We start from the raw sequence: 24,998 nt of genomic DNA, 5'->3' as shown, positions 1-24,998 counted from the left end.
GCTATCTATCGTCTGCGATAGAACAATTAGATAATTTTTCTTTTTCGCACGGAAAGGGTAGGGCCCGATTTTTTCGAGCCAGAGAATACGCGAAAAGCGCGGAGGTCAAGTGGATTGCTCCCTGTCTGGCTTGCGCTCAGCTGTTAACGCACATGCCGATCCGACATTTTGACAGTAAGTTTCCTGTACACGCGCGCCCATCTGCACACACCTTCGTCTGACGATGCGGCCACGACAGTCTTTACAGGCGAGCGATGTCTCGTGCAGACGTCTGCGGTCTCGCAGCTCAAGGACACGAGATTAGGCATTGAAGGCAATCACTGGCTCCGCAAAATCCTCGCAAAGGAGCCTGCAGTGGCAGCTATGGGCGGTACGCCGTTGAAACTGGTCGAGTCTATTGAAAGAGAAATTAATGCATTCAAGTGAGTGTAAAAGGTTAAGAGAAAATGCGGTGTAGATTATTTTTTTGACAAGTTGCGCACGTTTGTCAGGGCCAACCACATCCAGCCGATCATTGTGTTTTCTGGTCTATCGATCCTGAGAAAGGACAAGCCGTTCTCTATCAAGGATCGACGACCGCTGCAGAGAGCGACGGGATGGGATTACTACGAGCAGGGACGTCTGGAGAAGGCACTGAGCAGCTGGAGCGACAGTGGAGGGGTACCGCCTGCCGATCTTTTGAACTTGGTATTCCATGTGCTCCACAAACACAATGTCGAATTCATGCGGGCACCTTATTCAGCTTGGGCTCAGGTATATACAGCATATGTCACATCGAAAGGACACAAATCACTGAATTTTGTCTACATTTAGCTCGCATACATGTATACACATCCCAAGCAGCTTGTGAATAACGTCTATGGCGGATCTGAACTCTTAATGTTTGATGTTGACAAAGTGATTACAAACATTGAGCTTGAGGTACCGTATGTAAATGTCAAGTAAGCGTATCCAAGCTTCTAAATATTTTGTAGAAAGGAGATTATCACTGGATGAGCAAAAAGACTGTTCTGCAGGATTTGCAAGTATCCGACGAGCAATTCTTGGACATTTGTTTACTTGCTGGCTTTGAGTACTGCAGCAGTTTCCCGCCACTGAATACGAATGTGATAAGTTTCACCTTTAAAGGTACGTGCGTACGTGCGTGCGTGCGTCAGAAAGAGAGAAAAATACAAGAGTTTTACTGACCTTGCTTTTAGCCGTACATGATTTAATTAAGCAAAACAAGACAGGAATGAACGCAGTGCGATCGCACGCTGATGATCCTAGCATGTCCAAAACCAACTATGGCGATATCTTTTGTCGCGCTAGATGTGCCATCAAGTTCCATCCCATCATGACAGACGAAGGCGAAGTCAAGCCATTGAATGCAGATCAGGCTCCAAACGATATTCACGAATTTATCGGCTACCGCTTACCAGATGAATTGTACTATTACTTGATGCGAGGACTCGTTGGACCACAGGTAACGAGAGTGGGGGACGCTCTTGCAAAGATGTATATATGATGGAAAATGCTGAAGACGAATTGTGAAACAGTCTATCAACACACTTGTATCCGGTGTGCTTATCGAAAATGCTCCGTTGGATAACGGCGAGACCTCTGAATACACCAACTTTTTGCTGGGTCTGCTCAGCATGCGCACGCAGACTTTGAGTCTATTGACGCAACCTCTTCACAAATTCTACCAGTCGCGCAAGGTCGCTAGCTACTTTTACTTTGATCCTTCGACCGAGCATATCATGCACCATCATCCCAGCTACAACCACGCAAACTCTGGTAGCACGCTTGGCAACAACGCCAGCCCTCTCAACACAGTCTACGAAAGCACGCGTTCCTGGAACGTCACTCACGAGTTTTTGGATGCTGAAAAGGCATCCCAAAAGGTAACAACAGTGTATACTAGGCGACGAGCATTACGTACTAAGTATTGTTGTCTTCCATACAGAGTAACGATATGGATATCGCCTTTTGCATGAAAGCGACCCAAGACGAATCGAACGCAGCGAAAACCATATCCCATCCTCCTTCAGATAAGGTAAATGAGAAAAGTATGCAGAGAGTCGGATCAAATTCTAAAGAAATTGTATAGGTTTTGCGACAAAAAGATGAAATCGTCGCTAATGTACTTTGGAAGACACTGGAAATCCGAGAGTAAGTTGTTTCGACAAAGAAAGAGTAGAGGATGTATTAGTTGTTGACACATGTTGACAGCTTCTTGACCTCGTCGCGACACATCCATACTCCCTGGGGCTGCGCTCTAGCTCGGGCCATGTCCACCATCGCACCCGATGGCAAACCGCCCTTCCATACCCAGGAAGCACTGCTGACCGCGCTTGAACTCATTCGATTCGAAGTTTTGACGGATAAGCCGTATGACAAGACTTATTCCCGCATTGCTGGCGATGGTAAGTCTACCATGCACAACTTTGCGATTTTTAGCCGTTTTCTAACATCCTTGGCAAAAAACTAGAAAAACAACAACGACGTATCCGGATCCTGACCCGTACATTATCTCTATTGCCCATGGAATTGAAGGTAAAAAACAAGACAGAAAGGAAGAAAAATATGATCGACCGGTTTTCTTAGCAAAAAATCATCATCATCAGAGCGAACAATGGAAGGGACCTCTCAACAGAGATCTGCTTGTATTCAACAGCTTTGTCAAGGCATTGAACCGCAGCTACCGCAACCTATGCGAGATGCTGACGTTATCGCTATTCCTGAACAATCACGTTGAGAAGGAACGAAAGGATTATTTTGAAATTGCTGACAGGTAGGTATTTACGTGTGCCAAGGCAGAAATCCGTCTACGTACTTACGGCTTGTTCCTCTATCTATAATTAGCTTGCCATATCTAACCGATGTCAACGTTGCACTCGGTTTGGTTGCCAAGCACTATCTCGAGCAAACTGGACCGGACGCTCTACAGGCAACCGAGTCTGCGTTCCCTACTTGTGCATCTGTAAAGAATGATTTGGACAAGGGCTTCCAGTTCTGGAAGGGTCTGGTGACAGGACTCGAGGCCGTGAGAGACGCAAAGTACTTGTCAGAAGAAACGTATGCCATGTTTGTCGAGGCTGATCAGTGGCTGCAGACTAAGAGGAAATAAAGAAAAAGATCTGCGCTCCCGCCTGCACACTACAACATTTGGCACCAGCCGGATGGGATCAAAATGATGATATGTTCTTCTCAGTGTTCCCAAGGGGGAATGTTTATTTTTTTTCTTGCGGCTGCGCTAAAAAAGTACCATCCGTATCACACATACATACATGCGAGAATGTTCGAACCTTGCGGTTTGCAGCGCGGGGATGTGTATATTCCGTAGGGATCTTGCATTCAGAGGGAAAAAAACCAAGATAAAAAGAGCCGTCTAAAAAGATTTTATTCCTTCATTATTGTTGTATCATACCACCTCAATTGCAACAAAGATGAAAAAGTTCTTTCAATCGTTTATTGTCAAAAAGCTAACGAAAAGACCGCCTCAGCAACACCAGCGACGAAAGCAAAAGGAAAAGAAGCAGAAACAGCAGCTACCGCTATCCTTATCGTCGTCGTCGGTTTCTACCATTGTGACGACTGCTCCAAGCGACTGGTCCCGTCCCGCGACACCAAACGAGCTTGACGCTACTTCACTTGCTGCTCCCCAATCATCCTCGTCGCTGCTCTCGGCGGCTTCATCCGTGGCAGCGTACTCGAACGAATATTTCAAGCTACCGGATGGAAACTATCTGGTCAGGTTGCGCACTGCTGATCGACAGATTATCGAATCCTACATGGTCGAAGGCCACAAAATTTGAATAATGACTGCGTCTACGTGTATATACATGCATGAATGCATCTCGTCGTCTCACCTAGTTAGTAATAGCAGTAACTATGTAGTAGTCCCAGAGTAGTGGTAATGTATAATAATAATCAAGTAAAAAACAAAATGCTCCATTGGCAATTCGTCAGATCAAAAAGTTTACATCAAAAACTCTGTCACAAAATTTTGGTGCAGAAATAAAGTTTTAAATCGATCAATTGCCGGGAAGAAGAAAAAGAATCATATTGAGATGCTATCAACTTAATCCAACTGCATAGAAAACCGTAGTCATACTAACTCTAGGTATACCACAGCAATGTTGACCAAACAAAAATACAATGCTTCACACCGTATATCTCGAGAAACAAGTAGATTAAGTGCTCTTTATTTGCATGCAATTTGAAGAATCTTAGAACTTTTCAAAAAGCTTGCTGGCAGCCTTAGCTTTCTGGACCTTGAGGACGTTGAAACGGACGGTCTTGGAGAGGGGACGGCACTGACCAACGGTCACAATGTCACCACTAAATAGAGGCGGAAGAATAAGTAAAACAGATGGACGTCAAAGGCTTGGTAAGCCGCTACCTCACCAACTACCTCGTCCGGACATTACAATGGGGGCATGGACGTACATGCCCTGTCCCTCACACAAAGGTAATTGCAGCAGAAGGAGAGGAGGACTCAATTAGGTTAACGATACTTACTTTTCAACACCAATGTTGTCGAAAGCGGGGGACAAGTGAGCAGAGATGTTCTTGTGGCGCTTCTCGTAACGGTTGTACTTGGGCACGTAGTGGAGGTAGTCACGGCGGATGACGATGGTGCGCTTCATCTTGGTGGAGACGACGACACCAGTCAAGATACGGCCCTGGATGTTGACCTCACCGACGAAGGGGCACTTCTTGTCAATGTAAGTGCCGTGAATGGCCTCAGCGGGAGTCTTGAAGCCGTAGCCGACATCCTTGACCCAACGCTTGTTCTTGGACTTGCCGAACTTGTGGGCCTGGAAGATGTGGGGTTGCTTTTGGTAAGCCTTCTCGGTCTAAACAAAGAATGGAGTGTTAATATTTTCCTGCTTTTGGAGTTGAAATGGCTAGGACAATGCAAACACATACTTGGTGATCCATTGCTAACGAATTAAGCTGGAGGAAGAGGAGGAAGCACTGGTTTGCCGTCACTGAAAATTCTGATATAACTCGCGAACGTGGCTTACCTCCCCGAAAGACGTCACACGCTGAACAATGGAAGCCACAAAATCTGAATCAGCGGGAAGAGCCGCCTGCTGGCTCTAGATGGACAATTCTTTTCGCATGGTTCGCAAAGTGTATCCTCATATAATGTGGAAGTTTTTATTCTATGGACCACCTTTTGGATCCAGTCTGTGATCCTTGTGCATTCAAAGCTGATACGTTTAGAATATTTGACATTGATGCTACGCTGGTGCCCCGAGATACTAGGCAAATCAAAACAATATTAGCGCTCGTTGATCCACAACTGGTGCAAGGATTTCTTACTGTGATTGATTAAGCCATGGTTGAAATTTCGCATACAAATGATAGAGATAGGTACCGAAATCTACATTGTTACATAATCTGTGAGCAAACGATCTCGTATCTCGCAGTGCAATGACTTGCCAGAATTAACATCATATCCACGCACACTGCATAAAAAAGAAGATTAACAATGATGAATTAAATACAAGTGTATGATTGAGAAATACTTACGAAAGAAGGTTAGAAAATATCGTGATCCGATAAATCTTTGAGGTTGCTGCCATATTTGGAGTAAAATATATACAAAGTAACCCATACTTGCAAAGCAGAGGACGCAGAATAGGTATAGATGGACTTCAAGTTCTTTCCTCAACTAATCGTTTTACTTTAGAATATACGGACAGTTTAGAGACAATAAGCAGAAGGCACTTACCCCCCAATATGCAAGGATCAACATGATGACGCTGACCACGCAGCTGAGGCCAATGTGCAAAATAAGCGTATGCACTAGCTCTTGTTTCTCCTGGGCTGTAGTCGCCTCTGGCCACCATGCGACGATCAGCAGAGCAAGATATTGTACAGAAAATCCAAGGAAAAAGAAGAAATCAAACTTGAGCAGCATCATGAATATTTGGTACATTTTGTATCTGTCTTTATTGTTACAGGAAGTAACTATTATCGTCATTGCTCCATGCTAGAACCTCACTTTTCTTCACTTACCGCGCATGGCAAGGTCTGCACCAATCTTTTGGTATATACACCAACCGAATTCCAGGTACAGCTTGTAGCCGAGAAACATGAATACGGCGCTGCTACCAAACATGATACCAATCTGCGCCATTTCTGCCCAGTTGGATGCATGCAACGCGTCGCCGAGAAATGCAAGTGCAAGAATGACATTCGGCGCTGTTGTATCCGCAAACAGCGTCATTGTTTGGTGGTACTGGATAACTGTGTAGGCGCTCATACCGAGCTCGAATGCGACCAGTGCAATTAGCTGGATGGTATTCTTTTGATAGACCTACATATGCACAGAATAATACGTTAAAAGTTGTTCCACTATAGAAGAAAATTTTTCTTTAATCTCCCACTTGCCGCATCAAATACAAGAATGACCGTGAATATTTGAGCAAATATGAACAGCACAAAGTAGACTAGGAGCGAGCGTGCATTGGCATACGCAGTGACAAGACTCTCGCCAAACTCGGGTCTATCGAGCCGTTGCACCCGGATAATATCTACTGCATTTGAATGGTAGTCAAAAATAATCGATTCGAAAATGATGGCTACGATCGCTTGGAGGATAATATTGACAAAGACCGCGTTTGCCCAACGAGACTCTCCAAACTTGCGCAAGCAGCAAAGGAAAGATATCGAGATGAATAAAATACATTATTATGTGAAAATGAATTATATATATATCTTGTTTGTAGGCTTACAGAGAGTCGCATTTTACAATCTGAGGGGGAGGTTGTGGAAGAAAAGCAGTTATGATCTTTTCTGCCTCTGCTGTTAAAGATAAATTGAGAGAAAAGCGAGATACAATGTGTGCAAGTGCGTGCGTATGTGAATGTGCTGCGTTGTGGTAGTAAAAGGGAAAATTGAATACATGATTTAGGGGTAGAGGAGCTAGGGTGTAATTGCTTTAATCTTCAAAGTGAAGTCTCGACTCGTAGAATCGGGCAAGCTGAAAGGAGGGAGAGGATCGTTGGTTAGTTCAAGTATTCAATATATCCTATTATTTCAAACTTACGATGTCAGGCGCTTTCTGGTGTAGTTCTTCTACTGCATGCACTGTCTTGTGCCCGTTCGACCTGGTGATAAGGATCGCTTTAAGCATATGTAACTATATTCCACACACATACGTCCATTCCTCTAGATAACATACCATCGGCAATATACTAACAGCTGTCCGGAAGCGTCATGTTTTTGAATTCCAAAGATGCTTGTCATGTTTTTGTGCCAATTTGTATTTTGTGTTGGAAAGTCTTGATCGTATGCAATTTTGTAACCTCTTTCTCGAAAAAATGGAGATAAACTTTCTTCGGTAATGTCTGCCTCCCAAAGTCGGCGTGCGTATGGATTGGTTGGTGCTCGTGGTTGGTCGGTTTTCGTTGTCTTTTGTAGCTCTTTTTCGAGTGTGGAAGTAGGCAGATTGATGGGCTTTATCTTTTGTTTGTCCCAATATTGCAGGCATAGATCAGGAACATCTCTGCTGGGCATGTCAGAATAGAGCGGTCTTTTCGTCGATCAATTTTACTCACTCGTGCAACTGGGTTGCTGGCTCCCATGTATTATCCTCGTCTGTATATCCTAGCCACTTGACATGATATTTGACTACTCTGCTCTTTACAATAGTCAATATCAAGACCCTCTCTCTGCGCTTCCTCTTTTAATGTTGTAATCCAAGCTCACCCTAAAGATCTTATGCCCAATAATAGCTTCCACAGTGTATTCAACATCGGCAAAATCTTCCTCTTGCGCCAATTGCATCAATAGAGCTTGTGTTTGCTCATCCTCTAATTGTTTCCTTTTATCATCCTCTTTCTTCTTCTTGCTGTTTTTCATGTGTTTGTCTGTTGCGCTCACTGCGCGCTCCTGATCAGATCCAGGATCTACTTCTGCAGTTCTTCTCTTGCGACGAGACCCCATTCCAGAGCCAAAATTATCCTTTAGAGAGTCTGAATCGCTAGTAACAATGTCGTCGAAGTCAAGTGAATCACCACCAAGCGTTTGACTGCCGTTGATACACGGTGAATCTAAATCGGGCGAAATCCTTCTTCTGCCGCCGCGAACGCCGCCGCCGCCTCCGCCGCTTTTTGCACCGAGATACACGACAGAGTCCGTGTCGTCGTCGTCGTCGTCGTCGTCGTTGTCTTCGTCTGACACCGAAGATTCACGCAAGGTGCCAAGATGGTCGACGACGACATCGCCCACTAGCAGGCTGTCTGCATCGCCAGGTTCGAATATATGATTCGATACCGTTTCTGAGAAACAAATAGGGATAACATCCTGAGCTTCTTGCTGGTGACGACGCGGTTGCTGGACTTACTTTCGATCGCAGAATCGCCTAGCAAAGATTCTGCAGACTCAATCATTGACATTCTGCTCCTGACAGTCGTTTCACAGCTGGTTCGTGAAACGCAATGGTTTTGAACAAAATGCAAGTAGTCAGTGGAGGTAAAAAGCGTAGCAAGACACGACGCTATGTCAATGCGGAGCACTCTCAGAAAACGAGGAGGAGCTTGAATGAAAAGAGTAACTTTCTGGTAACTGTTACATTCCTCTCATAAACAGTAAACGCGAAGGTGTATACTACTCACAAAGTTTCGTGATGTACAAGCACTTGACTCGCATTGCCCTTCTCGGCTCTCTTTGGTCGTTCTAATTGAACTAAGACTATCAATACGAAGTTACTTACTTGGCCACCAGAAGGTGTCAAATAAATTTTACATGTCTTGCTATACAAACATCTCCGTATCCATTGATGCAATTGCTACATTTGCAATTCAAGTTTTCATTTTTTAATTTGGTTGAGGGCAGATACACTGTTTCCAACTACTAAAACTGCTGGTGCTACAATGGACTTGTCTTGCACCAGAGTATCCATTTCTTCCAATGATCCAAAAATGATCCGTTCCTGCGGGCAGTTTGCATTTTCGATCCAGCTGATTGGACAATCCGATGGATACCTTTTATCATCCAAAAGGATTTGCTTGAGTTCCTGAGCCCGTCCAACAGCCATAAGCACAACCAGTGTTCTCGTGGGACTATACTCTGGCAAGTCCGGCATCGATCCCTTTGTACCACGACCCGTCGTGATGATAACTTGGTCTGAAATTCCGCGCATAGTAACAGGTATGTTGGCCGCCATGGGTCCTGAGAACGCGCTTGATATGCCGGGTATGAGCTCCGGTTCAAATCCTCGTTCGCGGAACCATAATATTTCTTCGCCGCCGCGACCGAATACCAATGGATCACCAATCTTGAGACGGACGACTCGCTGACCCTTTTGTAAACCTTCGTAGCACCATTCTAGTAGCTCGTCTTGAGCTGGATCTGACTTTCCAGTAGTTTTGCGGGCAATTCGAAGTTCTCCTTGAACAAGATCAAGCATTTGCTGAGGTATTAACCGGTCGCTAACTACTAGATCGGCCTCCTCCAAATAACGCTTTGCTTTGACTGTAATGAGCTCCGGATCGCCTGGACCTGCACCTAACAGCGCTATGCTAGGCTTCTTTGTAGCAGCTTCTTCTGCTTCAACAGGAGTAACATCATCCAGCGACGGAATCTTATTTTGCTCATAGCATGCCTTCAATGTGCTGTACATTTCTTGTTCATCCTTTACCTCGATGAGGCGAGACATGTTTTCGAGTCCCCAGGATTCGCAGAGTCTTGTTACCCAACCCATCCGACGTTCAGAGTTTTCAATGGCAGGATCCCACTCTCTGACTTTAGTTCGAAGTGTTCCCATACGCTTTACAATCTCGCCGATATTCGAAGGCAGCGCCTGGCTCACTGTCGTCCGGATCATGTTTGCCAGCTTTGGACCTTTTCCATTTGTTGATACTGCAATTTGTACAGGACCGTCTCGATGCTGGCTCATGAAATAAAAGTCGCACATGGATGGAACATCAGCTACGTTGACTGGGATGCGTCGCTCACGACACAGACGGCCTATCCGGAGCGATTCTTCGTGGTCGTCTAAGGCTGTCAGTACCATGTCGCTGTCGTCTAGGTCCTCGTCCTTAAATGGCCGGTCGATCCACTCGACTTGGTTTTTGTCGATCCGGTACTTTACTTCTTCGTTCAAGCCTTCTGCTGGTGCAACAACGACCACGCGTGCATCGGCGATCTTTGCTGACTTGATTCGCTGCGCGGCAACGTTGCCGCCTCCTACGATCAGAACCTTCTTGTCTGCGACGCGGTAAGCGACGACAAGCGATCCGCCTCCTTCGATATCTTCAAAGGTTTGCGATTCTGACATTGTCGAGGGTTGTGGCGGTTATCAAGACGAAATGGAAAAGAGAGATAGATCTTTGATTTTTGAGTAACAGCAATCGCATCTATCGATTTCTTCTTATCATATCAGCCCGTCCCCCAGCACAAGGGAAAATCGTACAATTGGCTGTTATACAGTTATCCTCATCCTGTATGGATTATTACGAGCAAGCTGGCGCATGGTTTCCCTAGTGAACAAACCATTATCTTCTACATGTAGTGGCTTTTCTTGCTATCCATTACAGCGAAATAAATAATGCAGAGCAGTGCATTTCTCCTGATGTAACGGAGGCAGGGTCAGATGCATGAAACATGCAATCAAACACTCGTCGGCAAGCTGGGATTTTCCAGAGCGGGCTGCTTTTTCTGACACGCACGGCCCGCCGCCCTCTCGTCGTCGCCTTTTCTTGCTTTCTGCTGGAACCGCAATGTCTCAGACATGGGACTTGCTCGATAAATTACGTCCAAAGAAGGTACGCCCATTTTTCAGACATTGGTAATAGCTGCCCTGCGACGACTGATCCTTTTTTCCCTGCAGCGACGAATCACAGGAAGGACGGATGCCGACGGACGGCCACCAAAGACTCGCAAGCACAGCGATGGCGCCAGGTCCCTTTTTGATTCGGACGGCAACGTCAGTTCCGTCAATATACTGGTACCTGACCGTGGTCCAGGCCGATCAACCCGCAATGCAGTCAAAGAACACGAACGGCAGCAACGGCTAGGCATAATTCCACGGACAACCATCAAGCGACGTGATCTCGGCCCGCGATCTCGAAAATCTGGCAACGCAGAGTATCTAAAATTTCGAGAGAGCTTTGTACGGGATGCAGAGCGCGAGCTTGCAAAGCTGCTAAGCGAACATGAATTCACAACAAACGAGTTCAATTGTCTGGAAAGTACTCAAGGAGTACTTGACTTTAGGCCAAATGTAAGATGTATTACATCTCTGCGAGGGCTGGACTTGAGCTTGTACTCATGCTATCTGTAGAAAAACAACAATGTCGGTGGAGGGAGCACAGCTGGCATATCATCGGCTGATCCGTCATTTTCATCATCAACGAAACCATGGATGTCAACAGGGGCAGGTGCTCAAAAGTATTTCGCACAATTCAGGACAGTCAGAGAATATCTGCAGTCTCATACGTGCGTTGGCGACGGCGAAGAAGCACCAGATGAGGCGCAGAGGATCATGGAAAAGGAACTGGAGTTGCGGAAACGAATTAAAGCCGTAGCCGACCGCGGTGCATTTTCGCTACATACTCACGCAGAGTCATACCAGTCACTGCCAGGTGAACGCAAGAGGATTAAAGATACCGATGACGATATTTTGGTGCAATATCCACGGCTTTACAAATTGAAGATGAATGCAGCGAAAGGACGTGTGAATGTGGCTCGCAAATGTGCCAAAGCTGTCGATAAATATTGGAGTATACAACGTTCTCAGAGCGAAAAGCAAGCCAAGATCGAAGCTCGTCGCTTGGCTCGACTTGCCAAGCAAACGGCGCAGCTCGTCATGAATAAATGGAAAGTCATCGAGAGAGTATGCAAAGCAAGAGAAGGAGAATTGGCGCAAGAACAACTGTCTCGAAAAGCGCAGCGGCATTTGCAAGAAATTCTGGAACATTCAGAACAAATGCTTGGAGCGAGAATGGAGGAGTTGAGCAGGCGAAGATTTGCCAGCGAGGATCGAGAGACTTCAGCTACACCCTCGCCTCGTTCGAGATCCACGAGTGTAAAAATCGATGAAATACATGAATTGCAACCAGCAAATGGGTCAACGCCGGGAGCTATGTCAACACCTGCAGATGCTGTCGAGGCTGAAACAGATGATTCATCTCAAGTCGCTATAGGAGTCGATGATGATAAAGTATTTGTGAATGGTGTTAGCAGAGAAGAGCCCATCGATCAAGACGATCAACATATGAAAGATACGAGTGAAGCGCCTCAAGAAGATGGCACTACACTACCCCTAAATACAGCTGATCTGAAACCTGAAAGTGAAAATATCGCCAACGATGTGGAGATGGTTGATGCTACCAACGCTGATGAGAACGAAGCGCCAGAGGATCTAGATATGCACATAGCGGAAGAGGATAATGAGATGCAGGCTGAAAAGGACGAGGATTTACAATCTGCTGACGAGACAACAGAAACCGAATACGGCACAGATGTATCTGATGTTGAATTCGACGAGCATGTTGCTATTGAAAGCAGGCAGGAGAAACAAAGTACTCCTGAAACAACCATGAAAGCAGTCGAGACTATTGACGGACTTCCGTCCGAAAAGGAAGCTGCAGCCGAAAAGGAAGATACAAACAAGGCGCCTACTACTGGAATTACCCAGCAGCCAACAGGAACGACTTTGTCGACAACAAACGTCAACATCCAGATACCATTTCTTTTGCGCGGAACTTTGCGCGAATACCAGCATGTTGGTTTGGACTGGTTGGCAAGTTTGTATAACAATGGTCTGAACGGTATTCTGGCTGATGAAATGGGTCTTGGCAAAACGATCCAAACGATTTCGTTGCTGGCGTACCTGGCCTGTGAAAAAGGTGTTTGGGGACCACACTTGATCGTCGTCCCTACCAGTGTGATACTTAATTGGGAAATGGAGTTTAAGCGATGGCTTCCTGGATTCAAGATCCTCACCTACTATGGTAATCCAAAAGAGCGCAAGGAAAAACGACAAGGATGGTCAAAGCCAAACGCTTTCCATGTATGCATCACGTCGTATCAACTGGTACTCCAAGACCAACAGGTGTTCCGAAGGAGACCTTGGCATTATCTCATTCTCGATGAAGCGCATCATATCAAGAACTTCCGCTCTCAAAGATGGCAAGTTCTACTAAATTTCAATTCATCAAGACGGTTACTGCTTACGGGTACACCCCTTCAGAATAACCTTATGGAGCTGTGGTCTTTGCTTTACTTTTTGATGCCGAACGGTGTTTCTGCTTCTATGCCCGTTGGATTTGCCAACCAGAAAGAATTCCAAGAGTGGTTCTCCCATCCAGTGGATCGGATGATTGAAAGTCAACAGGGCATGGATGAGGAATCTCGCGCAGCGATACAAAAGCTTCACACTGTGTTGCGACCCTATCTTTTGCGACGACTCAAAGCTGATGTCGAGAAACAGCTACCTGCGAAGCATGAGCATATCGTTTACTGCCGATTATCAAAGCGACAACGATTTTTATACGATGATTTCATGAGTCGAGCGAAAACTAAGGACACATTAGCTAGCGGCAATTTCCTCAGTATCATCAACTGCTTGATGCAGCTGCGTAAGGTTTGCAACCACCCGGATTTATTTGAGGAACGACCGATTACGACGAGTTTTGCCATGGATGATTCGGTGCAAGCTACTGGACGGCACATTGAAACGTTCGTTCGAAAGCGATTATCCATTCCTGACGACTACGAAACTCTTCAATCTCTGAATCTTGTTGTTACAGGAAACGAGGAGTTGTCAGCTACTATTTCCCAATCATACGACATGCTGAACGCAGCGAAATTTTTCCTTGGCGAAATTGCAAAACATCGATCCGTTGTTGCGAAAGCCGGCGTTCGTGGCATTAATTCCACCAAATACCGAGATCTTTTGAAACATGCATGGAGTGAATGCAGTAATTTGACAAAATACCGCAATCTTCACAAGCTTGTCCAAAGTGCGGCTGCGATCGAGCGGTGGGAGTCAATGCATCGCATCAACTCGTTTCGATGCGCAAGACGTTCGATATATGGCAGCTGGTTAATACAACATTGCCAGAATGCAACGTCATCGCTTTATCAGCAGTTTTTCCCAAACCATCATGATAACCGAACATACATGCATCGCAGTGATTATCTCCGTGCAGCTGTACTGAGTTATGAGGATCGAATCGAGAAGAACTTGGATATCATTGAGCGATATGGTTTTGTCACACCTGGAGTGGTTACGAGGCACATAGCAGCTGATCAGCATTCCCTTGTGCCAGTCGACCTTCCGCCGACGCTTCAAGTCCAACTTCACAAAGTACTCAAGCACGACATTTTCCACCCGATTCGGTCAAGATTATCTATTGCATTCCCTGACAAGCGCCTGTTACAATATGACTGTGGTAAACTCCAGAAACTTGATGTTCTGTTGCGGCAATTGGCGGCTGGCGGTCATCGCGCACTTATTTTCACCCAAATGACACGTGTGTTGGATGTTCTTGAAGCATTTTTAAATATACACGGTCATCGATACCTCCGCTTAGATGGTGCTACGAAGATTGAACAGCGACAAGCGCTGACAGAACAGTTTAATAATGATAAGCGAATTCTGGCTTTTATTTTGTCGACGAGAAGCGGTGGTCTTGGTATTAACTTGACGGGAGCTGACACTGTCATATTTTACGATTCCGATTGGAACCCATCAATGGTAAGGAGAAAAAGGGGAGTTTAGAAAGGATTGCGGGCTCATAAACGGGATTTAGGATAAGCAATGCCAAGATCGAACACATCGTATTGGACAGACTCGCGATGTGCATATTTACCGATTTGTCACAGAATACACCATTGAAGAGAACATTTTCAAAAAGGCAAACCAAAAGAGGTACATTTGTGATGACATACACATTGATAAAATCTTACTAAGTGAAACAAAATCTGTGTAGGATGCTGGACAATGTAGTTATTCAAGAAGGCGAGTTTACCAATGACTACTTCCACAAGGCCGACTGGTGGCGGGATTTGCCAGAAGTGACCGGGAGCAGTACAAGTGTTGCAGCTCCTCCTGTTATGGACATTGAGCAGGCGCTTCTGGAAGCTGAAGGAGATGAAAACGATGCGCGGGCTGCGATTACTGCACGGAACGAGATGGATATGGACAAGCGGGAGTTTGACGAAACGCAGCAGCGACAAAGTGTTTCACTATCCTCTCAGTCACCTGGTCCATGCAGTGGCAGCAAAGAAACACCGTTGGTACCACCATCATCTGAAGCAAATAGTCCGTTCGAAGATGCAGCAGCCGCGTCAGCATCAGCTGTGGTAGACGACAAAATGTACGAAGCAGAGGACGAAGAAGTAGAAGATCCGGCGATGAACTTAACTGTTGGACATGTGGACCAGTACATGCTTCGATTTTGGGAGCGTGAGGTTGTGGGAACGTATCTAGGGTTTGGTGGCCTTGCAGCGCCTGCTGCTGCTGCAGACGAATATACCCCATGATTGCACGAAAAATAAAATAAAAAAGAAGAAAAATGGGCGAGCGATGTACTAGGACGTCCGCGCGCAGACGATTTTTACCCATACATGGTAAACCGGGCTTTTCTGCTTGATATGAATTTTCGAGCGAAAGGGATGATCGGCAAAGCCTATCCTTTCCGTACGACAAGCGTGGGTCACGCAAAATAGGCGGACCCAACGCTTATGACCAGACTGCATATCAAAGATGATGGCCTTGTTAGGGGTTGGTTTCGGGGTGCAAAGCCAAAGAAGGCAGCAGTTGAAAAAAAGGTTAAGCCCATTCAGTGTCTAGGCCCTGCGAAAACAACCATTGTTCTCTCTCTCCTTTGCCCTTTCCACAGGGAAAGAAAAAATAAAGCAATGATCTCCGTGAGTGCTTACGTAGGCTATAGTGACACAATGCTTGCTGATCGTTGTGACAGATTCCTGTGGTTGAAATAGCAAGGTGGTAAGGATCAGGACCGGCCATCGAAGATTTGGCTACCGGTTCCCGATGGGGTGCCAACCCAGGCATCCAAGCTGTTGATGATGGATTGACAGACGGCAAAGTAAACAATCACATCTCAAAATAAAGTGATCGATAAAGTATATCGTTCGTCAATGAATATGTGATTATTTTTCGTTGTAAAATAATTATTCTTATTTTCTTTTTTTCTTTCGTGGTAACAAACAGTGAGCGGCGATGCATTAGCGAAATGGACAAAGGTAAATTGCGAGGGAGCGCTCAGACGGATGTTTCGCTGTGTGTAACAGATGAAGGATCAACATGCGTGAGCAACCCAATAGAGCAGCAAAAGCGAAAGGGAAAAAAAGTATAAAAGAAAAGGACTTTTTTCACCTGCTGCGCTTTCCCTTACACTTTCTTTCCTCTACTCTTTCCTCTCCAGATGCCTTCTGACAAGTACCGACTTTCGAACGCTAGTCGTTCTCTACGCCACGCTGCCCACAATTTTTTTGGCACTTTTAACGTCGGATCATCTGCGACGTCGTTTTCCTATGGTAACCTATCATCGTGGCGTTAAGAAAGAAGAATACACTTTTCACACATCACCCTGTCTTTCTAGCTGCACTCAACTCATCACAGTCGCTGATGCATGCTCTGGATGAAAGGTAAATCCACCTACATCATCATCAGGTTTAATAAATCATAGCTTTGCATACTAAGCAAACATTTAACAGCGATGCTGCCCTTGCTGACCGTCGCTCGGCTCACAATGCTCTGGAGCGCCAACGCCGTGAGAACTTGAATATCAAGTTCCAAGAGCTTGCGCATGCTCTACCTTCGCTTCAATCGGTCCGTCGTCCGAGCAAGACTATGATTGTTACAAAGTCACTCGAGTATGGTACGATTTCCATTGGGTACACTCTTGCTAGAAGCTGCGTGCTGACAGAAAGAACTTTTACAGTCGCCAGCAGTATCCAACGTGAGACAAAATACATGAACCAGATCCTTGAACTTCGCAAAGAAAATGAACGTCTTCGCAACCAGGCAACGGCTTCCGGCAAGATTCTAAAGAACAAGGCACCGCGACGGGCTCGTTCACCGCTTACAGAAAAAAATAACAAGAACTATAATAGTGCAAAGCCTGTCGCAGTAGAAGACGATAGAAGCCACGTTACTACGCCCTCACCTGTCATCAGCACCGTCGAACAGGAACAACAAGCGGCGCCATCTTCTTCGCCTCCTACTTCGACCATTGCTAGCCACACAACTATCAACGTCAGCACTCCTACGTCTACTTGTAGTACCTTTAACACTGCAGTTTCCGCTGCCTCCTCTGGTATTGACACCACTGTTGCTTCCATGTCGGTTTCTCCAGAATCTTTCTTATTCTGGAACTCACCACAACAACAAGAACAACAAGATTTTTTTGCCATGATGTATGCTTATCAACGCGACCCACTGTCAACGCCCGTTCCGCCTTCTTACTACTATGCTCAACAAACTACGATTGATCCATCTTGGATGTTGACGTCTTCACCGCCGGATTACGCTGCTGCTGGTGGAAAAATGGTTGCGGACCCTTGCATGCTGTCGTAAAAAGCCCAGCCGACCAGCCACATGCACGCAAATGCGCTTATACTTTCTCTTTCTCTCTTTATACCCCGAAAGAAAAATAGTTGATTTTGAGCTTGCTCGTCCTGTTCTAACTGTACATATTATAATCCTTCTTCCATATTGTTGAACCCAAAAGAAAATATATGTATACTTTTGTCCCCCTCGTCCCTTCCGAAGTCCATTATTATTTAGCTGCTGAGAAGATGTACGACACACGCTAGAGATCACACACTTGCAGATCATTGAACCTTCATATGTGTTGAATACCCCGCTTAACGAACTTTTTTCTTTTCTCTAGTCCACCCTCATTACTACCTCCTGATACCATAAACTCAACAACAACAACGACCTCATCGTCGTCATTACCTCGTTGCATCGCATTTTGCATACTGATGCATAGTGAATCTAGATTACCTTAATCGGTTACTGTTTTGCGCATTATTATTGTCATCGAGAGGAAAAACAACTTTACGTTTCGTTCGGGTTGTGCAGGCGAGCATTGTTGGGGTTGGGGGTTTTGCGTGTGTGATAGATCAAGATCTTGGGGATGGGGGGCGCTAAGAGAGAGATGAATACTTTGCAGTAAGCTCAATTTAGTTTATATTTTTCTTTAGAAACAAGAAGCAGCATGTTGAGAGCCAGGAATTTAAGACAAGTTATCCATAGGTCCAAAAGGTGGTACATGTCCATAAAAGGGAGGCAAAATTTGCGAACAGACATTGCTCCAAATCGTCATTGATCGTCATCTATATATCTCAGAACAGATGAAGTGTCCTATTTTCTCCTCTTAAAGTAGTACCATGTACACAAAATAATATATACGGATGTAACAAAGACTCAGGTGTGGGGACGGTCGTCGCTAGATAGTAACTTTTTACCTTTCTAGCGACATTGGCCCGAACCTGCATATACCCACTAACCTTACCAGAGTTGCTCCTCCGCTGCTGCCAAGGAATGATGATGACAGTGAAAAGATAGATAGAGTGAGTGAGTGACAGGTACATGTGCAGTTACTTGCTATCAGTATCAACAGCACCGTTGCCACATGTTAATGCAGCGATCATTACCCCGCTGGTCCTGTAGCAGCGTGACACGGATGCTGGGGCCTAGAAATATTTTTTTGCATATACTCTGACCGAATAAATGATGATAATTACAGCAGCGACGATGATGGCTAGCAAGCGGTGATTACAATAATAGGATCGATCTAGGCCCTCCCACCCCCGATCTCGGCCTTTCAGAAGAATAATCAGCAGAAAAGGAAGGATGTGCAAATAACGTACGATTTGGTTCTTCCTGGGCGCGATGGCGATGTCGTCGTGTGTTTGTGAGAAATGCTACATAGGCTTTATTCAGGTTAGGAAAATAAATGTCTACATACATACACTAGGTTGGCTTGTGCATATCCACCTGCTTACAATGCGTGCATAGCCGACAGGTCACGACCCTTACGGCATTGATGCTACACACTTTGAACTTTTTTCGGTGCCTCTTCCGTCATGCTAAAGAAGAAGCGGCAACACGCGCTGCCAGCATGTATGCATGTCACTTTTCTTCCTCCGCCCGATAGGGGCACTTGATCGTGTTCGGTGAAAAACTGGCCAGCGCGGTCCTTGCAAGTTAGGAATGAGAAGAATTTTTTTGAAAAAGAAGCTTGTTTGAAAATAATAGGGATGCAAATTGCCTCCACTGCAGCTATCATTTCGTCATCGTAACAATAAGCGGATGTGTGTTTACCCGTCGTCGTCATGGACAAACCACCTCGTCCTTTTCGCGCCTTATTTATCTGTATGTATAGCATGTCAGAGTTGTAAGGTTTAGCAAGCAAAGAAAAAAACATTCTGGAATTCTGTCGTGGCTCTCACACACACCCGTGTCTCTAACCTGTGTCCGTCTTTAACCTTCTTTGCGTTAGAAGATATGTAAGAACCTCATTGTCAACGCTTCCTCTATTGTGCTCCCAAACAATTTTCCTTGTCGATATTATTTTTCGCCATGTCCCATGATCGCATTAATGCATCGGCGGGCTGTCAACATGAGCATGTGCCAATGTGACTAGTAGTGGTAGTAGTAGTAAAGGACTCGCGCATTCTCATAACGATAAATTAAATTAGCAAGGAGCAAACGTCGGATGCGCCATCGTGTGTGTCTCCCCCAGCAGCTACAGACAGTGGCACCTATTTCTCCTACACGCACGACAGAAATGACAAAAGGCGCCCTTTTGTTTCCTTGTGGGGCAAGTACTGATTAACCCGCTCTTCCTTAGCATTCTTTAATTGATTTGCAGAACTAGCTTTGCGATTTTTGTGAACGAAATCATTAGATTAAACTGCATGGGACATTATTGCTTGGACATATTGGGAGCCTTGCTAGGCACCTTACTTATGATCCCTAAGCAAAATACACTGAACGATTAAATATCCCTGTAGCCAAACCTGTTGTTGCTTTATACGCATGGTTATTGTCGAGTAAGGCAGGAAAAGGTAACTTTGAGCATAATTGTTTTTAATCATCAGGCAATATCTGATATCCTTCTTCTCATCTAAACCATGTAATACTAGTACCAAGGCATGTTCTTTTATGCGTGCAGTCCGCTGCTCTTTCGATAATTGACAAACTTGGACATCATCTACAGAGAATGCTAATCGATAATGCTATAATCATACGACCAAGAGGAAGGTATCCTTCGTTCCAGAGATTCGCGGGTGACGACGGTCGTTTTGGCTAAACACATAAACAATGGCAAAATTCCAAGCAACGTGGATCCTCGATATCAAAAGTCCCTCTATCCGTATCTCGTTATTCTCTCAGGTACAGCAGCGATTGAAAGATCTAAGATGTCGCTACAAAAATCGTGGCACGCTAGAATCATCCACCCATCTGCTGCTGTTGCTGCCATCGGACCATTCCACTTTTGGGAAATGCTACACCTATGTATAGATATCATACAGTATGTGTTCATGATTGTGGCTAGCAAGCTAACTGCACCCGATATTCCTGACGAGATGCGCCAGATTGCAGCCATCTGCCTGCAAAGAAATCTGCATTTTGAGTAAGGCGTATGGATGCACAGCATTTTGCCCAATTGCGTGCATCTTGCCTGGTCTTTCTTTCTTTTCTTTCCGCGCTGAAGCATATAACTTTTGTAAACTTCTGATACCCATGTTGTTGTTGGCGTGAGCATTGCTATTGATGATCTATTGTGCACACCATAACAAAGCGTAGCAAACTACTATATTCAAATGGCGGTTTGTGTCAATTGGGTCACGGGACTCTTGCCACCACAAAGATTTTCGCCGCTGTATTCCTCGGAATACCCATCGTCTTGGTCAAAGCTTTGTTTACTTCATGTCAGACTATGCAGAACATGGAAAAATTGCATACATGATGGAAGCATACGCAGACCCGACTAGACCTTTGTACTTAAATTTATCTCTTCTCTAACAAATGTTGCCTTTTTTTTACCCTCTCTCCATCTCTTTCTCTCTTGTACACTCCATTTCGTCAGGCGTACAAGAGAGACGCAATAACAAAGCAAAAAAGTTTCTATAAACTCCCAAACCTTTCTGTCTATGTATTACTTTCCTTTTCTTTCTTCTCTCTTGATTTTGAAACACGCTTTGTTGGATGTTGTTGTATTTCCATTATCTTTTTCTCTTCGCATTGCATCCAATAATTCTATATGTATTATTATCTCTTATTACTTTCCAGAAGCGCGTTCTGTCATAACATAAGAGCTGCTTTGCAGCGAACCAACATCGCATCCTATCTGATACTGGCAGTGTTACTCATTGCTTTTGTCCTCGAAAATGCAACTGATGCAGCACCTGTATACATTGGCAACACAGCGTCTTTCAGTTTCGACATGTACTACGGCCTGCCTCATCGAGATCACTGCGCGTTCAGTTACAACAACTCATTGTATATTTTTGGAGGGCAACCGAACGACGTTTACTTCAGCCTAACGTTTCCTTCTTTTTCCAGCGGTAGAAGCGGACCAGCTGTAACACGACTTGGCGCTATGCACCCGCAATCTGCGCTTGGCCATATTGGACACGGCGGCGGCTGTGCTGTCACCAGCTACGGTGTGTCCATTTTTTTACCGCCGCAGTCATCGAACCTGACGCTCGACCTGAACACCTCCGCGTGGAAAGTTGTCACGGCTAACGAATACGGATCGGGGGTGGCAACGCGTTCGTTTGGTGGTGCTAACGCTAAGCCAGAGTTACCTCGTCGGGATACGGCGATGGCTTTGTGGAACGATATCCTCATTGTTTACGGTGGAGCGGTGATGCATCCAAACTCATCGACGTGGACTTTTGACAATACGACGTTCGTGCTCGATATGCGTGTTCCCACCGCTTGGACCTGGTATCAGACGCCGGTTACCGCGGATACGCCGCCGTCGCTGGTTACTACGAGATCCGTAATGGTCAGCACTCGCCGTTGGATACTATACTTGATGACAACGCCATTGAACAGATCAGACGATACAGTCTTCCCGGATTACAACGTGGCCGTGCACTGTTTTGACCCATACATCATGTTGTGGCGGGGCCAGGTCACGAATTTCACACTGGACGGCAGCATAGCCGACACGGTGCAAGCAGCTGCGATACCGCCGCCGCAGACCGACGACAATCTAATAGACTCGGTACTGATCACACCGGCGTTGTCCGGCGATGTGATAAATGGGACGTTAATCTCGGTGATTGATATGCTGGCACTACCACAGTCAACCGTGTGGAGACTCGACATGTCTACCGCGGAAGCAAAGGGCACCCTCACGCGGATAACGGACAATTTCAGACCAGTAGCGGCAGGCGGCACAGTGACGACAGTTTCCCATGATTTCATCGTTCTGTACGGCGGATCTCCTTTCAGCCACGACAGTTTTCGGTTTTACAACGCAGCAACGTCATCGTTTTTTGAACCCTCGTGGTGGCTCGATACACCACTGTATCCCTCTAACCAGCCATCGCCATCAGCAGATCAAGAATCTGTCGGTGATGGAAACGCGATTAGTAGGCTTGTCGCGATTATCCTAGGAACCGTTCTAGGCGCGCTAGCTCTCGTCGCTGTTATCGCCATCGTTTTTTGCTGCTGTGTTCGCCGGCGCAGGCAGCAACAGCACGATGATGGTCGACAAAGAAACGTAGCAAATCCAACACAAAGAACAACAGCGGCGAGAAGCTCAACAATCAGACGAGTTTTGACCCCGCTTTCACTGCGGCTAGGGTCAACGTCGCCTGATGGCAGCGAAAGTTGGGGCGAACAGCTGCGCCGTGCTCTATCCGCCATCGGTGCAAGATCGTGTTCTCCTCCTTCTCCTCCCCCTCCACAACAACAACAACAAACGATGACAGAAACCGAAAGTCCTGCAGCACCTATCGCTACGTCAAGCCCGCAGCAGAGCGCAGCATTGCCGCTGCAACCGGGCAAGGATAACGATGATGATGGAACTGCATCGAGAAAACAAAAGATACTGAGCTCTAGCCGATTCAACGAACACTTTGATCTACTGATCCCATCGTCCTCCCTGACAACGCATTTTCATCCACAGTAATTTAACCATCCAAGAGCATTGTGGTCATATTAATTGTTAATAAGTCTACCAGAGCACTCCTTTACATTACACTGTATTAGCTGCTATTTCATAAATACCCAACATATTATTATTATTCATCATCAATTCATGCCTGATGATAATTGGACGTATTGGGCAGCATCAGGTGATCTTGTCGGTTGTTGTCAGGTACAGTACACTTTGGCCAAGCACAAGGGGTCAGTAACCTGAATTTGAGCCATTTGGCTAGAGATTACACAAGAGTTTAGAATAGTCTCGTTCATCGATGTGAATATTTATACTCTATATTCTTAGAGCTTCGACGCTAACACGCAAGATTGTTATATGTTTCTCAATGACCGACAATGTACTTCATGAGATGCTTGAGATGCCATTTTTAGACAATAAAATTCTGCTTAAATTGCTATTATAAAAAGGCTCAATGAGTTGTGGGATATGCTTTAACAATTTCAAAATGAATACAGTGCTTTACCGTCATCTACCAACTGGTAGAATAATGCGCGACATGTCCCGATGAAGAAGACGTGGGATCAGCAAAATCGAAAACTCAATTGTCCGCTCGTTGTATAGAATGGAAGAACTTCCTGACGACGTTACTAGTGCCGACAACTTAGATCAGCAAGTGGATGAGGCCACACCCATGCAGGAAGACGTAGCTGATGCGACAACAAACGGCATCATACGCGTTAATGTCAATGAAGATACTCTGTCGCAAGAGTTTGACGATGTTTTCAGAATGAAAACCGTTGCCTCGGTCGCTAGGATTACAAAACCTTGGTTTTATTCTGGCAGAACAGTAATTGCACATTCGTGGTTTGGCTCACCAACGACGGTACGAGAACTGAAAGCATTCGGCTTGTACTCCATTATGCAACTGAAAACAAGGAGATATTGGGCAAGAGGAATGCCTGAAAACGATACCTTAAACGATCTGGGATCGACGTTTGGCAGCTTTGTTTGCAGCAACTCTACCGTAGACGATGTCTATGTAACTGCATTGCGTGATCGTCAGCCAAAGGTTGTAATAAGCAACTGCAGTGCTACGACGCGTAGTGACCGAGAGATAAAACGAGATCTGCCGGAAAGCAGTATGAACACAATAAAAAGGCCAATTGTGTTCGATGAATACGAAGCAAACAAAGGTAAATATAAGTTGTAAAGGTAACGTGAGTCTATGCAAATAATAATCCTTCGTGTGTTACAGGAGCCGCTGATATCGCAAACAGACGGGACAATCTTACTTCTTTTCATAATGTAATGCGGTCTTATAGACGGGAAGTCAGAGTTTTGGCATTCTTTGGCTATTGCATTTTCTGCATATACTCTCTTCGCTCAGGACGAGCATGACACCCTTCATGGGGATTTCAGATTTAGGTTGGGCATTACATTACTTTCGCATGCCCAAACCGTTCAGCAAGGCCATCAACTGGCATCAGATATCAGGACCGAACCTGAGAGTGGTCGGATCGATCACAAACGTGTCTCTTTGGGCCAAAACAAGAAAGGACATTATCGAAAGCGCGTCTGTCTTGAGCTTAGATGCCGCAAGAATCTTCGCTCAGGTGCGCCTGTGGCTCCGACATGGTCTTTTGTCGAGAACATATGGACAAGCACTTACTAGATCGAGGCAAAAGACCCTTAGTCATCAATCGATACAAGCTTATCTTACAGTACAGTATTTTTATAAAACAATGTCGTAGGCCAATGAAAATTGATGTCGTTAGCCAATGAAAATTAATGTCGCTGTTTTAAAAAAGCATGTCGCATTTTCCAAAACGGATGTCGCGCCGGCAACAGTGGTCGCAGTGGGTTGCGCCAATGTCATAATAATTGAACAGC

General features: G+C 45.4%; 8 protein-coding genes across 8 annotated transcripts; 6 read left to right on the top strand and 2 right to left on the bottom strand.

The window, feature by feature from the left end:
• Positions 1–152: 152 nt before the first annotated feature.
• Positions 153–3,112, top strand: VTP01DRAFT_7792 (uncharacterized protein; the record flags this gene model as incomplete). The annotated part of the gene is made up of 13 exons (XM_069386842.1): positions 153–174; positions 239–422; positions 492–753; positions 814–921; positions 975–1,128; positions 1,200–1,465; positions 1,539–1,886; positions 1,949–2,038; positions 2,093–2,154; positions 2,215–2,408; positions 2,474–2,538; positions 2,610–2,776; positions 2,848–3,112. 13 exons carry the CDS (start codon positions 153–155, stop codon positions 3,110–3,112), a joined length of 2,187 nt encoding a protein of 728 aa, XP_069242257.1.
• A 319-nt stretch (positions 3,113–3,431) lies between these two features.
• VTP01DRAFT_7791 (uncharacterized protein) lies at positions 3,432–4,208 on the top strand (the record flags this gene model as incomplete). The annotated part of the gene is made up of 2 exons (XM_069386841.1): positions 3,432–3,739; positions 4,109–4,208. 2 exons carry the CDS (start codon positions 3,432–3,434, stop codon positions 4,206–4,208), a joined length of 408 nt encoding a protein of 135 aa, XP_069242256.1.
• A 6-nt stretch (positions 4,209–4,214) lies between these two features.
• VTP01DRAFT_7790 (uncharacterized protein) lies at positions 4,215–8,393 on the bottom strand (the record flags this gene model as incomplete). The annotated part of the gene is made up of 15 exons (XM_069386840.1): positions 4,215–4,326; positions 4,507–4,844; positions 4,918–4,965; positions 5,016–5,090; positions 5,165–5,255; positions 5,317–5,377; positions 5,527–5,668; positions 5,729–5,967; positions 6,016–6,316; positions 6,403–6,642; positions 7,049–7,109; positions 7,184–7,507; positions 7,560–7,615; positions 7,711–8,282; positions 8,348–8,393. 15 exons carry the CDS (start codon positions 8,391–8,393, stop codon positions 4,215–4,217), a joined length of 2,706 nt encoding a protein of 901 aa, XP_069242255.1.
• Positions 8,394–8,812: 419 nt separating this feature from the next.
• On the bottom strand, positions 8,813–10,282 carry VTP01DRAFT_7789 (uncharacterized protein; the record flags this gene model as incomplete). Its single annotated transcript, XM_069386838.1, has 1 exon — positions 8,813–10,282. The coding sequence occupies one exon, from the start codon at positions 10,280–10,282 to the stop codon at positions 8,813–8,815; it is 1,470 nt and encodes a 489-aa protein (XP_069242254.1).
• Positions 10,283–10,724: 442 nt separating this feature from the next.
• VTP01DRAFT_7788 (uncharacterized protein) lies at positions 10,725–15,495 on the top strand (the record flags this gene model as incomplete). Its single annotated transcript, XM_069386837.1, has 5 exons — positions 10,725–10,769; positions 10,835–11,227; positions 11,288–14,707; positions 14,763–14,881; positions 14,943–15,495. The coding sequence occupies 5 exons, from the start codon at positions 10,725–10,727 to the stop codon at positions 15,493–15,495; spliced, it is 4,530 nt and encodes a 1,509-aa protein (XP_069242253.1).
• A 905-nt stretch (positions 15,496–16,400) lies between these two features.
• Positions 16,401–17,554, top strand: VTP01DRAFT_7787 (uncharacterized protein; the record flags this gene model as incomplete). Its single annotated transcript, XM_069386836.1, has 4 exons — positions 16,401–16,512; positions 16,578–16,623; positions 16,693–16,856; positions 16,920–17,554. 4 exons carry the CDS (start codon positions 16,401–16,403, stop codon positions 17,552–17,554), a joined length of 957 nt encoding a protein of 318 aa, XP_069242252.1.
• A 3,883-nt stretch (positions 17,555–21,437) lies between these two features.
• On the top strand, positions 21,438–23,138 carry VTP01DRAFT_7786 (uncharacterized protein; the record flags this gene model as incomplete). The annotated part of the gene is made up of 1 exon (XM_069386835.1): positions 21,438–23,138. The coding sequence occupies one exon, from the start codon at positions 21,438–21,440 to the stop codon at positions 23,136–23,138; it is 1,701 nt and encodes a 566-aa protein (XP_069242251.1).
• Positions 23,139–23,730: 592 nt separating this feature from the next.
• VTP01DRAFT_7785 (uncharacterized protein) lies at positions 23,731–24,780 on the top strand (the record flags this gene model as incomplete). Its single annotated transcript, XM_069386834.1, has 2 exons — positions 23,731–24,301; positions 24,431–24,780. 2 exons carry the CDS (start codon positions 23,731–23,733, stop codon positions 24,778–24,780), a joined length of 921 nt encoding a protein of 306 aa, XP_069242250.1.
• Positions 24,781–24,998: the final 218 nt, after the last annotated feature.

This window comes from Rhizomucor pusillus, assembly GCF_041956525.1.
Source record: "Rhizomucor pusillus strain CBS 183.67 unplaced genomic scaffold VTP01scaffold_4, whole genome shotgun sequence".
NCBI classification, from domain to species: Eukaryota; Fungi; Mucoromycota; class Mucoromycetes; order Mucorales; family Lichtheimiaceae; genus Rhizomucor; species Rhizomucor pusillus.
This window is presented reverse-complemented; position numbering and strand designations above follow the sequence as displayed.